The sequence below is a fragment of the Pristiophorus japonicus genome, chromosome 16 (assembly GCF_044704955.1).
Source record: "Pristiophorus japonicus isolate sPriJap1 chromosome 16, sPriJap1.hap1, whole genome shotgun sequence".
NCBI classification, from domain to species: Eukaryota; Metazoa; Chordata; class Chondrichthyes; family Pristiophoridae; genus Pristiophorus; species Pristiophorus japonicus.
The window spans coordinates 25,931,421-25,949,325 of record NC_091992.1 but is presented as its reverse complement, the minus strand read 5'-3'; the positions used below and the strand labels follow the sequence as shown (position 1 = coordinate 25,949,325).

At 41.4% G+C, this 17,905-nt stretch overlaps 1 protein-coding gene across 3 annotated transcripts in view; it reads left to right on the top strand.

Annotated features, from left to right (window-relative positions):
• The window catches only part of supt6h (SPT6 homolog, histone chaperone and transcription elongation factor), an 89,116-nt gene that overhangs the window by 56,529 nt on the left and 14,682 nt on the right, over positions 1 to 17,905 (top strand). For all 3 annotated transcript variants that reach the window (XM_070857151.1, XM_070857149.1, XM_070857150.1), the window contains exons 20-29: positions 5,899 to 5,975; positions 7,121 to 7,256; positions 8,562 to 8,699; positions 9,145 to 9,312; positions 13,598 to 13,725; positions 14,828 to 15,035; positions 16,045 to 16,192; positions 16,292 to 16,434; positions 17,209 to 17,349; positions 17,435 to 17,630. In XM_070857151.1, coding sequence (XP_070713252.1) covers positions 5,899 to 5,975; positions 7,121 to 7,256; positions 8,562 to 8,699; positions 9,145 to 9,312; positions 13,598 to 13,725; positions 14,828 to 15,035; positions 16,045 to 16,192; positions 16,292 to 16,434; positions 17,209 to 17,349; positions 17,435 to 17,630 — 1,483 coding nt within the window. The remainder of the gene's footprint in view (positions 1 to 5,898; positions 5,976 to 7,120; positions 7,257 to 8,561; positions 8,700 to 9,144; positions 9,313 to 13,597; positions 13,726 to 14,827; positions 15,036 to 16,044; positions 16,193 to 16,291; positions 16,435 to 17,208; positions 17,350 to 17,434; positions 17,631 to 17,905) is intronic.

Below are 17,905 nucleotides of genomic sequence, written 5' to 3'. Positions count from 1 at the left end.
GACATGCCAGAGTCGGGGTTGCAATTTAAAGATGATTGTAGACTGAAACATTTTTAAATCAGAAGAAAAGACATATTGGGGAGGTAGTTAATGCTCAAGGTGTTCTGAAGGAATGAGCTGGGGATCATTTGACTAATTTATTGGATTTCTGTGAAGAGCTGACAGACCTAGTAGATAGGGGATAGACAGTGGATGTTATCTGACTTGATTTCAGGAAGGCATTTGGCACTGTCCCTCATAATAGGCTACTACATAAAGTCCAGGATCATGTGATAGATGGGAATGTATTCAACTGGATTGCCAAATGGTTGCTTAGTGGAGAAGTAGTCATACATGGGTAGGAGGCGGGAGCTCGGAGCAGCGCGAGTCCAGGGTCGGCGAGAGGCCTATAAAGGCCAGCGGGAGCTCGGAGCAGTCAGTCGAGGAGGCGGGAGCTCGGAGCAGCGCGAGTCCGGGGTCAGTGAGAGGCCTATAAAGGCCAGCGGGAGCTCGGAGCAGTCAGTCGAGGAGGCGGGAGCTCGGAGCAGGGCGAGTCCGGGGTCGGCGAGAGGCCTATAAAGGCCAGCGGGAGCTCGGAGCAGTCAGTCGAGGAGGCGGGAGCTCGGAGCAGCGCGAGTCCGGGGTCGGCGAGAGGCCTATAAAGGCCAGCGGGAGCTCGGAGCAGTCAGTCGAGGAGGCGGGAGCTCGGAGCAGCGCGAGTCCGGGGTCGGCGAGAGGCGTACCGGTGCAGCTACAGGGAGAAGGCAAAAAAACAAAGGTGACGTCACAGCCTAGGGGGTAAGTGATTGGCTGGCGATTGGTGAGTAGTTTTTCTTTTTCTTCTTATATTGGTCAGTAACTTTTAACATTGTTATTACCAGTTTAAGTGTATCTAAGGGTTAAGACATGGCAGGAGAGCTCGGACGGGTGTTATGCTCCTCCTGTACCATGTGGGAACTCAGGGACGCTTCCGGTGTCCCTGACGACTATGTGTGCGGGAAGTGTATCCGCCTCCAGCTCCTGACGGTCCGCGTTACGGAATTGGAGCTGAGGGTGGATTCACTCTGGAGCATCCACGATGCTGAGAATGACGTGAGTATCACGTGTAGCGAGTTGGTCTTACCGCAGGGAAAGGGTCCACAGCCAGATAGGGAATGGAAGACCAGCAGGAAGAGTAGAGCAAGGAAGGTAGTGCAGGGGTCCCCTGCGGTCATCCCCCTGCAAAACAGATACACCGCTTTGGGTACTGTTGAGGGGAATGACTCATCAGGGGAGGGCAGCAGCAGCCAAGTTCATGGCACCGTGGCTGGCTCTGCTGCACAGGAGGGCAAGAAAAAGAGTGGGAGAGCGATAGTGATAGGGGATTCAATTGTGAGGGGAATAGATAGGCGTTTCTGCGGCCGCAACCGAGACTCCAGGATGGTATGTTGCCTCCCTGGTGCAAGGGTCAAGGATGTCTCGGAGCGGGTGCAGGACATTCTGAAATGGGAGGGAGAACAGCCAGTTGTCGTGGTGCACATTGGTACCAACGACATAGGCAAAAAAAGGGATGAGGTCCTACGAAACGAATTTAAGGAGCTAGGAGCTAAATTAAAAAGTAGGACCTCAAAAGTAGTAATCTCGGGATTGCTACCAGTGCCACGTGATAGTCAGAGTAGGAATCGCAGGATAGCGCAGATGAATACGTGGCTTGAGCAGTGGTGCAGCAGGGAGGGATTCAAATTCCTGGGGCATTGGGACCGGTTCTGGGGGAGGTGGGACCAGTACAAACCGGACGGTCTGCACCTGGGCAGGACTGGAACCAATGTCCTCGGGGGAGTGTTTGCTAGTGCTGTTGGGGAGGATTTAAACTAATATGGCAGGGGGATGGGAACCAATGCAGGGAGACAGAGGGAAACAAAAAGGAGCCAAAAGCAAAAGACAGAAAGGAGATGAGGAAAAGTGTAGGGCAGAGAAACCCAAGGCAAAGAACAAAAAGGGCCACTGTACAGCAAAATTCTAAAAGGACAAAGGATGTTAATAAAACAAGCCTGAAGGCTTTGTGTCTTAATGCAAGGAGTATCCGCAATAAGGTGGATGAATTAATTGTGCAAATAGATGTTAACAAATATGATGTGATTGGGATTACGGAGACGTGGCTCCAGGATGATCAGGGCTGGGAACTCAACATTCAGGGGTATTCAACATTCAGGAAGGATAGAATAAAAGGAAAAGGAGGTGGGGTAGCATTGCTGGTTAAAGAGGAGATTAATGCAATAGTTAGGAAAGACATTAGCTTGGATGATGTGGAATCTATATGGGTAGAGCTGCAGAACACCAAAGGGCAAAAAACGTTAGTAGGAGTTGTGTACAGACCTCCAAACAGTAATAGGGATGTTGGGGAGGGCATCAAACAGGAAATTAGGGGTGCATGCAATAAAGGTGTAGCAGTTATAATGGGTGACTTTAATATGCACATAGATTGGGCTAGCCAAACTGGAAGCAATACGGTGGAGGAGGATTTCCTGGAGTGCATAAGGGATGGTTTTCTAGACCAATATGTTGAGGAACCAACTAGGGGGGAGGCCATCTTAGACTGGGTGTTGTGTAATGAGAGAGGATTAATTAGCAATCTCATTGTGCGAGGCCCCTTGGGGAAGAGTGACCATAATATGGTGGAATTCTGCATTAGGATGGAGAATGAAACAGTAAATTCAGAGACCATGGTCCAGAACTTAAAGAAGGGTAACTTTGAAGGTATGAGGCGAGAATTGGCTAGGATAGATTGGCGAATGATACTTAGGGGGTTGACTGTGGATGGGCAATGGCAGACATTTAGAGACCGCATGGATGAAGTACAACAATTGTACATTCCTGTCTGGCGTAAAAATAAAAAGGGGAAGGTGGCTCAACCGTGGCTATCTAGGGAAATCAGGGATAGTATTAAAGCCAAGGAAGTGGCATACAAATTGGCCAGAAATAGCAGCGAACCTGGGGACTGGGAGAAATTTAGAACTCAGCAGAGGAGGACAAAGGGTTTGATTAGGACAGGGAAAATGGAGTACGAGAAGAAGCTTGCAGGGAACATTAAGGCGGATTGCAAAAGTTTCTATAGGTATGTAAAGAGAAAAAGGTTGGTGAAGACAAACGTAGGTCCCCTGCAGTCAGAATCAGGGGAAGTCATAACGGGGAACAAAGAAATGGCGGATCAATTGAACAAGTACTTTGGTTCGGTATTCACTAAGGAGGATACAAACAACCTTCCGGATATAAAAGGGGTCAGAGGGTCTAGTAAGGAAGAGGAACTGAGGGAAATCTTTATTAGTCGGGAAATTGTGTTGGGGAAATTGATGGGATTGAAGGCAGATAAATCCCCAGGGCCTGATGGCCTGCATCCTAGAGTACTTAAGGAGGTGGCCTTGGAAATAGCGGATGCATTGACAGTCATTTTCCAACATTCCATTGACTCTGGATCAGTTCCTATGGAGTGGAGGGTAGCCAATGTAACCCCACTTTTTAAAAAAGGAGGGAGAGAGAAAACAGGGAATTATAGACCGGTCAGCCTGACCTCAGTAGTGGGTAAAATGATGGAATCAATTATTAAGGATGTCATAGCAGTGCATCTGGAAAATGGTGACATGATAGGTCCAAGTCAGCATGGATTTGTGAAAGGGAAATCATGCTTGACAAATCTTCTGGAATTTTTTGAGGATGTTTCCAGTAAAGTGGACAAAGGAGAACCAGTTGATGTGGTATATTTGGACTTTCAGAAGGCTTTCGACAAGGTCCCACACAAGAGATTAATGTGCAAAGTTAAAGCACATGGGATTGGGGGTAGTGTGCTGACGTGGATTGAGAACTGGTTGTCAGACAGGAAGCAAAGAGTAGGAGTAAACGGGTACTTTTCAGAATGGCAGGCAGTGACTAGTGGAGTGCCGCAAGGTTCTGTGCTGGGGCCCCAGCTGTTTACATTGTACATTAATGATTTAGACGAGGGGATTAAATGCAGTATCTCCAAATTTGCGGATGATACTAAGTTGGGTGGCAGTGTGAGCTGCGAGGAGGATGCTATTAGGCTGCAGAGTGACTTGGATAGGTTAGGTGAGTGGGCAAATGCATGGCAGATGAAGTATAATGTGGATAAATGTGAGGTTATCCACTTTGGTGGTAAAAACAGAGAGACAGACTATTATCTGAATGGTGACAGATTAGGAAAAGGGAAGGTGCAACGAGACCTGGGTGTCATGGTACATCAGTCATTGAAGGTTGGCATGCAGGTACAGCAGGCGGTTAAGAAAGCAAATGGCATGTTGGCCTTCATAGCGAGGGGATTTGAATACAGGGGCAGGGAGGTGTTGCTACAGTTGTACAGGGCCTTGGTGAGGCCACACCTGGAGTATTGTGTACAGTTTTGGTCTCCTAACTTGAGGAAGGACATTCTTGCTATTGAGGGAGTGCAGCGAAGGTTCACCAGACTGATTCCCGGGATGGCGGGACTGACCTATCAAGAAAGATTGGATCAATTGGGCTTGTATTCACTGGAGTTCAGAAGAATGAGAGGGGACCTCATAGAAACGTTTAAAATTCTGACGGGTTTAGACAGGTTAGATGCAGAAAGAATGTTCCCAATGTTGGGGAAGTCCAGAACCAGGGGTCACAGTCTGAGGATAAGGGGTAAGCCATTTAGGACCGAGATGAGGAGAAACTTCTTCACCCAGAGAGTGGTGAACCTGTGGAATTCTCTACCACAGAAAGTAGTTGAGGCCAATTCACTAAATATATTCAAAAGGGAGTTAGATGAAGTCCTTACTACTCGGGGGATCAAGGGTTATGGCGAGAAAGCAGGAAGGGGGTACTGAAGTTTCATGTTCAGCCATGAACTCATTGAATGGCGGTGCAGGCTAGAAGGGCTGAATGGCCTGCTCCTGCACCTATTTTCTATGTTTCTATGTTTCTATGTATCTGGTTGGTAGCCAGCTCCCAGTGGAGTGTCACAGGTTTAGCGTTAGGGCCGCTGTTTATAATTTTCAGAAATAATTTAGGGGAAGGAATTGTGTCCAAATTTGCAGACGATGTCAATGCACACAAATTCAAAAAGATCTTGAGCAGCTCAATCAGTGAGCAGAGGAGCGGCAGACTCGGTTTAATGCAGGGAATGGAAGGTTATGTGATTCGGCTGAGGCAAGGTTAACATGAATTGTGCGCTAAATAGGGAGGTACTTGATGAATCGGAACAGGAGCAAGATCTTGGAAGTTTTAGTGAGCAGGTCACTACAATAAGAAATCAGTTTTGTTCTAGCTGTTTTGTCACAATGCAATGCTTGTGTATTCTTTCCTGTAAAACAGCTGGAACAAACGTGATCATTGTAGTTATGTTGTGCAGTGGGGTCTATTTAGTAATGGTATACAATAGGCTTCTGTGACTACATGTAATTATTTTCTTGCTCAAATGATTATCAACTATTACTGTGCCACATAGTCACTATTCCCATCAAGTTAAACTATTTTTCCATTCTACAATACAAATAAAAAGAAAATGTTGTAAATCAGAAATAAAAATGGAAAATGCTGAAAATACACATCAGTCAGCATCTATAAAGAGAAAAGAGAGGTTATTATTTTATCTGGTGTGTTCCCTTCATCAGAACTCAAGAACAAAAATTTGTTATTAATTATCTTTTATCCGTTGGCTCTATAATGTTAAAATGTTAAAACTACAGGTGCTAACTGGCCTGTGATTGCCAGTGTTTTCTGTTTTTATTTTGCATTTTGTCTTTGGTTTTAAAAATTGACACCAGACTCTAGTTTGCCTTTTAACATTTCTGCTTCCATTGTTGTCAAGATAGTAGTTGGCATATGCATAAGAAAAAATAAATAGAGGTGAAGAAAAGCAAATGGGATTGGATTCCAGCAGCTCATTCTGTACCTTTCTGTCCACAGGCACATGATATTGAAACTTTGAAAAAATTTCTGCTGAGTAAGAAGCCTCATGTTGTGGCTATTGGTGGAGAAAATAGGTGAGGAATCACTTTCATTAATTTAGTAACCAGCTAAGCTGGACATTTTTTTTAAAAACTATCTCAGCTGTAATATTAAATTCGAATTGCTGATGAACAACCCTTTGGTGCACCAATGGGATGCCTGTGTTTGTTATGATCTGTTCAAATCAGATTTGAACAGATCCTTTTTGGTTGAATCATTTTAAAACTTTCCTTTGCATCCAGTCAAAAGTCCAGTTTCACCTGATGCATCCATGGAACTTGTTGAAAAAATTGATGTAGTGTACTTGTCTTTTTGTCCGATGGTGAAAGTGCAAATGATTCCACCTCTGAAGAGGTAACAATTAAAGGGCAAGTTCCGATAGAAAACACTAGCATAACATAAAATCTAGTGGTTACGGGACTAAGTAACATTGTGTCGGCTACTTTTATAGGGTTCACAGCAGCAACAACAAAAACCTTGTTTGGTTGGTTAATTAGTGATCTATGGCTGAGGTAATATTCATGGCTATTTTTCACAATTATTTTTGTAAAATCTTATATTTGGTTATCGGTGAATCGGCACATCAAACTTTGAGTCTCATTACATTCCTTTTGTTTAAAAACAAGTAGGTTTTGGGGCTTAAACCATAACCATGGTTAGTGAAATCTTTGCAAAAGTCACCTGAGCCAGATGCAGGAATTACTGGGATGCAGAGATCCTAATTGAGACTTTTTATTGAAATAAAAAATGTTCTTTGTAGTAGCTGCAATGATGTTTACCAAGTCAAAACTTGATTCTTATTTTTTTATTTACACATTAACGCCATTGTACCTACTGTACTTCAGCAGTGAAAATATCTCTACTTAATTTGAAGCAATTAGGTGGCACAGTAAATATGTACCCGAATGTGCTGAGCACATGTGCTACAGTTCCTTATCCAATAGGGTTCACACATTCTTGGGGAGGCCAGTCATTTCCTAGTTAAAACTATTGACAGTTCATCCTGTCGATCTGTAGTTACATGATCAAAGAAGCATTGGTTTCAGTCTCATGGCCAGTCCTTTATAAATGATGTCAATTATGAATATTGATATATAAGCATATTACAAGAAGTAATATTTTGGACAGAACATGCACACCATACATCAGATGTTTAATATATAGATATTTTTCTTGTTAGGGATGCACTTATGATTGTAGAGGACATAAAACGCATAGTGAATGAATTAGAGCAGGAGCATCAAATGTCACCCATCGGAGTGCAGCTGCTGGACAATGAGCTGGCTGTTCTCTACATGAATAGTAAAAAATCAGAGGTAAGAAATGTGTAAATACAAGTATCACAATTGAAGTAACTGAACTTGTTGGTTAGGTGCACTCGGCATAATCAATAGAATGCAAGTTTTTGACCTATTTTTGTATCCTTCAATTGTTGCTACTACCGAAGCCTCATGAAGTTTCTCAAACAATCACCGAATGCCATCGCTCCTCCCTTGATTTCTTTCCCTTCCTGCTTTCATTCCCAAGCTGTACACTTGAACAGTTATCAAAGAGCTACCCTTTGCGGTATATCTCACTGAAGTTAATATTTCAGACCAAAAAATAGCAAAGTGATGACTTAACAGTTGGGTACTCAAGTTGCTGAAGTGGTTGAGCTGTCATTTGCTTTCCAGAAATTCTGAGCCTGTCACGAGAGCTGGGTTTTCTTTGGTTGGCAAAGTTAGTCAATCCTCAGCTGCTGCTGTATGTTGAGCAGAGAGGAAAACCTGAACTTCGGGTCTTCTAAACCAAAGAGTGCCTCCTACTGGCTGATCATTTGGTGACAGAGTACACTATCATTATATGGGAATTACAAAACCTGTTGCAATAATGTAATAGAGCAGTACATACCAAAAAACACACTTTATAAAAGTGTACAAAAGAACGTAAATCATGAACCATATAAAAATGGAACATTTCAATTAAGATTATTTTCTACACTATTTTTTAAATGTCTGCAATGCATACTATGCGTACCTACAATGTGACTGAGTATTATCATTAGTTTTTGGTGAGTCCTACTCATTCACTGTCAAATTTTGTAAACTGTAAATAAATGCAGACTATTGTATTTGAAAAGTTTACATTGTATTGGAAGAAAATTGAGTCAAATACACGTGCTATATACTGTGCATCATAAAAGTACTGAAAGCATCTCAAATTCAAATTAATATATGCAAGTATTCATCGATAGCACAGATCCATTCTTGTGGTTCAAAATTAAATTACATTAATGTCAACTTATTTTTAAAATCTGTTGATGGCATGTTCTTGTAGCATTTTGGAACATGATTTGGAGTCCTCTTGTTTTCTGGCTAAGTGCCTGATTTCCACAGCGCTGGTGTCGGAGGTGCCAGGAAAAGACCAGATGTCCCTCATAGAGAAAGGAATCTGAAGGACATTTGTTGTGCTTTGTTCCTGTTGTGTGTCTCCCAGCAACCTACTGAAGAAAGGCATTGGCAGAGGGCTGGGAGCCCTCTCGCAAATGTGATTTAGTGAGATCGAGGGGCTGAGGATAGAGTAGAGGGATTTGTACTTTCAACAAAATAAACTTTAGTTAACTTTGTTCTCTTATACACTAGACTGATTTTAGGGATTATCCACCATTGCTACGTCAAGCAGTATCGTTGGCTCGCCGGGTACAGGATCCACTTGTAGAGTTTGCTCAAGTTTGCAGCTCAGATGAAGACATTATTTGTCTCAAATTCCATCCATTGCAGGTAATCTAACTTGTTTTATCTTTCATATTTGTGCACATTTTTTTAAGGGGGAATGTATTGAAAAGTATGTTGGCTGCCTTTCATCTTGTCAGTAATAAACTTGAGGAATTAATCGTGATTTTGTGCAATAATATAAAATGAGTGATGGGTTTTGGTGAGTACTCCTACAACTTAATGTAATTTAAATTGAGGACCGTAAGTGTTATGTTGCTTTGCCTGTAGTATACTCTTGTCTTGCCTCATTATGCTGGGTGAAGGTGAAAAGCATGTTGTTGACTCTATAAAGCTAGATTCTGATGCATTTCAATCATGGTCTAAGAGTGAACAATTTTGGAGAGAGAAACCTTTTGTGTGCATCACGCCACCCTCATCATTGTAAACTTACTGAATTGAAAGAGGTTTTAAAGTGCTTTCTTGCATGCTTCACTTTTTTTCTACCCATCAGGAACAAGTAATAAAAGAAGAACTATTGAATGCACTTTACTGTGAGTTCATAAACCGAGTGAACGAAGTAGGCGTGGACGTAAATCGAGCAATAACTCATCCACATACTCAGGCACTGGTTCAGTATGTTTGTGGTCTCGGACCTCGTAAAGGATCGCACCTACAGAAGGTAAAAAAGTAAACTGAAGACCGCTGATTAGGGCTGAACCTCTGGTCATGTTAATGTCAATTGTAATAGTTACTGTAATACTAACAACAGAAAGGTACGCTGGTCAGCCAAGCCTCCCATATTGTAAATCCAGACTGCTTAAAATGTTAATCTGAACTACTACAACACTTGGGGTTGGGGGGGAGAGGGGGGGGGGGGAGCTAGGCAGGGGGTGAAGTACATTGAGGGGAAGGGAGGCATAAGAGAAATATTTAAAATAATCTTATATCCAGAGGAAACCTAATTTATATGAAAGGTTTTTTTTAATGATGAACCGCACCAACTAGACATCCAACAAATAAACCGCAATCATTTACAACATTAGCATTTTGCGTGCTTTGTTTATTAAAGATCAATTGACCTGCAACCTCAAAGTACAACTGGTCTATCCAGCCAGCTCCAAGCTGACATGGTGCAACCTACACCTCTATGCTAATGTTACTAATACGGATGCCCGTTAAGGTCAGAAGTGGGGATGTTCGCTGATGACTGCACAATGTTCAGTTCCATTCGCAACTCCTCAGATACTGGAGCAGTCCATGCTCACATATACAGCAAGATCTGGACAACATTCAGACTTGGGTTGATAAGTGGCCAGTAACATTCGCGCCACACAGGTGCCAGGCAATGACTATCTCCAACAAGCGAGAGTCTAACCACTGCCCCTTAACATTCATCACCGCCCCTTAACATCACCGAATCCCCTACCATCAACATCCTGGGGGTCACCATTGACCAGAAACGTAACTGGACTAGCCACATAAATATTGTGGCAACAAGCGTACTGTGGCTGCAGTGTGGACCATCTACAAGATGCACTGCAGCAACTCGCCACGGCTTCGTTGGCAACACCTCCCAAACTTGCGCCCTCTACCACCTAGAAGGACAAGGCCAGCCAGCACATGGGAACACCACCACCTCCACGTTCCCCTCCAAGTCGCACACCATCCTGATTTGGAAGCATATCGCCGATCCTTCATCGTCGCTGGGTCAAAATCCTGGAACTCCCTCCCTAACAGCACTGTGGGAGTACCATAACCACAGGGACTGCAGTGCTTCAAGAAGGTGGCTCACCACCATCTTCTTAAGGGCAGTTGGAGATGGGCAATAAATGCTGGCCTTGCCAGTGACACGCACATCCTTGAACAAATAAAAAAAAATCTCCACTGCCTATCTAGCTCAAATAACATATCCATCTGAACGGTATCTATTCCCTTCATTATTTTGAAGGTGCCAATCATATCTGCCCAACGTAAAGAGCCTCAGTTCTTGAAGCCTATCTTATCACTTCTACTGAAGGTTGCTGTGTTTTTACCATAAGTATAGCTTGAACCTAAACATTATTTAGTGCACCTAATTTTGAGAGTTGCATAACATAATAAAAATATGAATAAAAACAGAAAATGCTAGAAATACTCAGCAACTCAGGCCGCATCTATGGGGAGTCTTATTTGGCTCTCATTTTAATGACAAGTATTGTAAAATGTGTTGATTCTTCATTACTGTTTTTTTTGTTTGATTTTTTTTAATTAAATGCATTTCTTGTATTAGGTAATTTTTTAACAGTGGGAAAGATAGTGTGTGTGTCAAAAATTTGATCAAACATTCCACTAAGAAAAAATTATTACAAGATGTATACTTTAGGGAAAATAACAAACTGTTTCTGGAACTTACACATAGTAGACTTTTTTAGAAACCTTTCAGACTTGCTAAGCAGATGTGCTGCAGAAAACATGCTGAATTGATGTAATTCAATTAATCCAGCAATTTCAGTGCTCCTAAAAAGTGTCTACTTTGCATGTTGCAGAGGTGCCAACTTAATATAATTTGATAATGTTTGATTAGATGCCAAGATTTGAGCACAATTGCACAGTGGGTGGTTGTATGATAACTAGGTTTTTATGTTGCCGTTTTGTTGAATTAAGCATTCCCACTGAAAGCGCATAACTTTATCTAAAACATCCTCATCATAGTAAGCTTCACAATAACTTGTAAAGACATGAGATTGGTATTGGAAGTGAGAATGTGGAGTACACGTTGTATGGTAACACACTTGTAGGGACAAAACAGGTAAGCGTTCTGGGAGTTGGGTGACTAGGTAGCTAAGCAAATAAAATGTTGGTATGTATAGCCAGGAGTTAATGATGGTGATGTTGAAGTTGTATCTGGCCTTAGTATGGCCATATTTGGAGCACTGTGTTCAATTTTGGTTTCTGCACCACAGGAAATGATGTAGAATTAAAAGAGGGAGCCCAGAGGAGAGCATTCATGCTGATTCATGAAATTAGGTTCGAAGGAAAGATTGCCCACCCTCTCTCGAAGGGCGGAGGAGGAAGAGGAAGGACTTGATAGAAGTCTTGAAAATGTTTATGGTCTGTAGAATTTGGATCAAGAGAAGTTCTTTTGGGCACAGGATTCAGGAGAGGCAGTTTGTTATAGTTAATGCTCAAAAAAATAGGTGATTGAAATAACTTTTTTTAACAAGAGGGTGACCGAATTGTGTAACAGATTACTAGCAGGAGCAGTGGAACAGAAAGCCATGCCATTTGTTTTGTTGAAGGATTGGATGACTTCCTATTGGGAAAGGAGATTATAGGTTGCGATATTTTGGCGCCCAGCAATTTTTCTGGCGTGAATGGACTTTTCAAAGTTTACCCAATGTTTGGGCGCTGGTGCTTTTTTGGCGCTGCATATTCTGGCGTTGGTGTGCGGTTATAAAGCTGTTTACGTGCTGTTTCAGGCCATTAAGGCCACTTTCCCCAACGTTTTTTTTTAAACTGCGCACCGACACATTGAAACCCGTTTTTAAAAAACGCTACCTACACTTAAAGAACTCGCCGCTGGCCTGCCCCTATCCCTGGCCGAAGGGCCACCCTGCCTTTTTCTAGCAAATAACTGCAGTTTTAAATTAATTTAACTGAAATAAAACTTACTTTTAAGGCTCCTCCTTAGTTGAGAAAACTAAAAGCAAAATAAACACAAATCTTCCCATCTTAGTACATGTATTAAAAGAACAAGCGATAATTGTGGCCTCAAATCAGGATTTCTTGCACAGGTTACAACTCGGAAAGTACTCGATTCCAAAAAAGATGAATTATACAGCAAAATAAACACAAATCTTCCCCACTCGCCTTTTTCATCGAAGCTCCAACTGGATAAAAATTGCAAAAGAAACTCCAAGGAATGACAAGTAGCCGTCTTCTGACAAATAGCAGGCAAATTAACCACAGCAAGATGAGACCTCCTCCAGCAAACATCCAGGGCAACCTTTTCCTACTCTTCAATGCAGCCGACACGACCCGATGCTATCCCTTGCCAATGGTCCTTTTTACAGCGCATGCGCAGAGGGTTTCTTTTATTTACTCGCATACACAGTGCATTTTAGGTGCACACTGGTAGCTCTGCCCCCAGAGATGGACTCTGGTAACGCGCGCTACATTTAGGTTTTGTTTCGGGGAGACTAGCGGGTTTTTTTTTCGACGCCGATGGTGGCAAGAAATATGTGCGTACAGGTAAGTGGATGCCAGTGTATTCATTGGGGGAAAATAGGGGCCAGCCTCCTTATACGGAACCACCCCTCGTCCAGAACCATTCCCGGCCACCGGGTGGCGCATGCACAGAGCTCCGACATGAACAAATTGAAGTCCTTCCTCGCTGCCAACTCCCACAATTGCTGGCCTGACCCTGCGATCCACTGCCCCCCATGATCTCTCTGCTGTACTCCCAGCCCCAATATCCCCTTGCTCAGTACCTGTACCATCCAATTTAACATGACTACCCCTCGTCCGGAAAAATCCCTTATCCAGAACAGGCCAGGTCCCGAGGGTTCCGGATAAGGGAAGTTCAACCTGTATTAGTTTTGAGAATCACTAAAAGGAGCCTGAAAGGATGTTTAGTAGAGTGGATGATCTTGTGTCTAAAATCACTTAACATTACTCAAACCAGTAGATTTGTATAATAATACATCTGATTTATACAATTTATTATTTTGGGTGTCGCTTATTTTTTTGTTTTGCCTGGAATGTCACTATTCACAGAAATGAAGACTTTCCAAACTATTTTATATCATCATAAGAATTGCAGATGTGTTGTACAGCTACATAAATGCAGTGATTTTGAAGAATAAGCGGTGTAGTGTAAAGTTAACATTTATAATTTAATACTGTAAGATGCTGCTGCAGCAGGATTATGCTTTTGACTTCCCTACAGACTACAAATAACAGGTTATCATTATTTTCTTTTGCAGATCCTCAAACAGAATAACACTCGACTGGAAAACAGGACCCAGCTCGTCACAATGTGCCATATGGGTCCAAAAGTCTTCATCAATTGTGCAGGATTTATTAAAATAGATACTGCATCATTAGGGGACAGGTTAGTCTTAATATAGATGTACAGTTTGTAAAATTTAGTGCAATATTAAACATATCCCTGTATAGTTTTCCAGTAATTTGACAATCGCAGTTGTCTAGGTATCTAATAGTGTAGCGTGCCAGAAGTCTGCAGCTACCTAACTGCCCTTGCATCCACCCATTGCAATAATGTCTGAATCAGTTATGATAATTATGACATCAAAACAAAAATTGTGCTCCCTTCCTTCCATTTTCAACTTTTTGGATATGGATACCGTCTTCCAGAGTATACTACTTCAGAATGCATCATAGGAGTCATAATTGGAATCAGTATAAAATGTTTATCAAGTTCTTTAAACTTGAGAAAAGCTATTCATTGCGTTTTATCTCTTGAGTATTGAATTCCAGAATTATATTTTGACTGACTTATATTTCACTGTGCTTCCCAGCTTCAGTGATTGATCCTTATATTTCTGTTGCCTGCATTTGGCCAAATCCTCAAATAACTCTATTATCCCCTCCTAATGGTTGGCATGTTGTGGATTGTCATACTCAGCAATTCATGTACATCAGTTACTGTCATATGTACACCATCCTTCATGATGAGCAGGGCTGGATGTGGCTGCAGGTCACAATTATATACTCCCACCTTTTAACCAAACTGAGTGACAAAAACAGTCTTGTTTTCATGTATTGAAATGAAAAGAGAATTGGTAGTAGAAAAGATAAATATTTATTTTGGATGATTAATGGTAAAGTTTTCAGTCACTTTAGATAACCAAGTTATTGTGAATTTGAAAGAAGAATGAGACTTAATTATTAATAAATTAGTTATGCCATTGTAATTTGTCTATTTTGAGTAATATTGACAGAACTAAAGTATTGCCCAAATTATCTCGTAGTTTGCTTGGTTAATCATTGTTCAGCAAATTTCCCCCAACTCACTGAAAGGATCTTCTGGTTGACTTTTAAATTACTTAAAACGGGTAGAATATTAAATTTTATGCCTAACGCAAAGAAAACTAAGTTTGACAAAGAAGGAACATTATTTCCATTTGTCTTTTGCTTACAATGCAATGTTTACCTGCTTGTGTAACATTTGCCTTGTGTGATGATATCTGCAGTACTGATTCCTACATTGAGGTCCTGGATGGCTCAAGAGTTCATCCTGAAACTTACGAATGGGCCAGAAAAATGGCTGTGGATGCTCTCGAATACGATGAATCGGCAGAGGACGCCAACCCAGCTGGAGCACTCGAAGAAATTTTGGAAAATCCCGAACGGCTGAAGGATCTTGATCTTGATGCATTTGCAGAAGAACTGGAGAGGCAGGTTGGTGTTTCCATAAGTGTCTTTTCAATTGAATCTTTAATTCAGACTTATTTGTCAGACATAAAGTAACACACATAACAACAGAACATTTTTGTCAGTTTTGGCACAGTCACGCTATTCTACAAGCAATATACTGTGTTCCAATATTCAGTCTTCACTGGTTTGTCTGGAATTGCCAGACAATGTTTTTTTCCAATCATGAAGTGAGTAATGAACTTTGTGGTATTTTCCTTTTTTACCCTTCTATCCTGACAATGCTAACTTGCTATGTGTAATTTCAAAGGAACTAGCAACCTCTGGTACCTAACCCAATTGACCATTCATCATGTGTGAGAGTCGATAGTCAACGTCAGTAGCCTGTGTGGGGAGGACTTCTCATCTGAACACCGACCTGCCCAGGCCTTGCCAGTATATGCTTGTATGTATTTGCACAGCATATTTGTTTCCTCCACTTAAGGCCAGGATATTGTTCCCAATTGAAACCCTAGCTAAGATCAGTTGATCAAATTATGAACTGATTGCTTTGTATAGAATATGCCACCTAGTACCACCAGTTTAAATCACAAGCTGCTCAGATTATGTAAAATTAATTTGTGGATACACTTCAATTTTTTGCTACTTTAGAAAAGAACTCCCTTCTTCCCTCAAAAAGCATGAACTTTGATGTATTTTCCCCCCAAACTCACAGTTTATAAAGTTCTATTTAACATTTGTGACTGCACCTCAACATACAGTACTCAAAAGCACACTCTTGACTGCAGAAAAATTATTAGTATGCTAACGTATTAGGAAAGGAACATTGTGCTGTGAATAATTCTGTATGTGTTGGCTCAAGGATGCAGTCTGTACTTGCAAATGTGCATGTTTGCTACAGATGATTAAAATTCAGCAGAAGTTTAAATTTTTTATGAATTGTTATGAACATTGCTTCCAGCGAGTACTAATCGAACAAATAATTTTACATGTCTGGTTTATACTGGGGTGATCTATTCTAACTTGTCATTAACAGGGCTATGGTAACAAAGGTATCACACTGTATGATATTCGAGCCGAGCTGAGCTGCAGGTATAAGGATTTGCGTGTACCATGCCGGGCGCCAAACTCCGAGGAGATTTTCAACATGCTAACAAAAGAAACTCCGGAGACTTTTTACATTGGTATGGTTTTTCTCACTTGTCCATACATAAAATTAGAAAAGCAATATTAAAAATGTTTTAAGTTTGCTGGATTCCCTTAATACCTTTTTTTCTGTTCAGGTAAATTGATTATATGCAATGTGACCGGAATTGCTCACAGGCGGCCTCAGGGTGAAAGTTACGATCAAGCTATCAGGAATGATGAAACTGGTCTCTGGCAGTGTCCTTTCTGCCAACAAGACAACTTTCCAGAGCTTAGTGAGGTATAGCACTGTTCTAAAATATGGGATGTGTATGTTTGTGTGTGTGTGTGTGTGTATATATTGAATCCAATGCAAAATTGATTAAATGCATTATAATTTTTTTCCATAAGCACTGTGTCCGTGTGACATCAGTGGGTAACACTCTTGCCTCTGAGGCAGAAGGTTGTGGGTTAAAGTCCCACTCCAGAGACTTGAGCACATAATCCAGGCTGACACTCCAATGCAGTACGGAGGGAGTGCTGCACTGTCTTTCAGTTGAGACGTTAAACCGAGGCCCCTTTTGCTCTCTCAGGTGGCAATAAAGGATCGCATAGCACTATATCAGAGAAGAGCAACTCCCCGGTATCCTGGCCAATATTTATCCTTCAACCAACATCACTGAAAAACACATGATCTGGTCATGATCAGATCGCTATTTGTGGGAGCTAGTGTGCAAATTGGCTGCCATGTTTCCTATATTACAACAGTGAAGACACTTTAAAAGTACTTAACTGGCTGTAAAGCACTGAGCATCCTGAGGTCATGAAACACAGTATATACAAGTCTGGCTTTCTGTCTGAAGATCTATTTACCATGTAAGACTCAAAAGGAAAGGATATTTTTCTCCCTCAGCATGTCTTGTTACTTTGAAGGAGTGCGTAGTATTTCAAATAGATGTGAGCTTGGCCATTGTTACTTTCTTCTGCACCATTGTCCCTCACATTCTTTAAGCAGAAAAACTCAATTACTAAATAATTGAAGTTGCTCTTAACAGCTTGGCATTTTTCCGCCCAGGTTTGGAATCATTTTGACAGCGGTGCCTGTCCTGGCCAGGCTATAGGAGTGAAAACAAGGCTAGACAACAACGTTACAGGTTTCATTCCAACAAAATTCCTCAGTGACAAAAACGTTAAACATCCTGAAGAAAGGGTCAAGGTAGAGATTATTTTATTACAAACCATTTCCGATTTTAGTAGATATCTGACTGGATATATAATTGACCACAGTTGTTCCCTTGTAGATTGGTATGACTGTGCACTGCAGAATAATGAAGATCGACATTGAAAAATTTAGTGTGGACCTTACATGTCGAACGTCCGATCTAATGGACAAAAACAATGAATGGAAGTTGCCCAAGGACACATATTATGACTTTGATTCCGAGGGAGCAGACCAAAAAATAGAAGATGATGCGAAGAAGAAACAACAGCGCACAAGTAAGTTATTCTAATAAATGCTCAACAGGACAGCATTTGAATTCTTTATAATGAAAACCTCTATCTTCAGTCTGTTGAGCTGAGTTTCCAATTGATCCATTAATTTGCTGTAAGCATTCATTCTCCAGGCTGGTCATCTTACCTACTAAATGTAACACAACTTCAGGAAGAGGTTTGTTTATTTTGAGGCTGTTTTTTTTTTTCCTATCATCTGAAAAAGCATTTAATTTAAAACTTTCTAGTTTTCCAAACTCATTGGGCCCAAGTTTCCACAT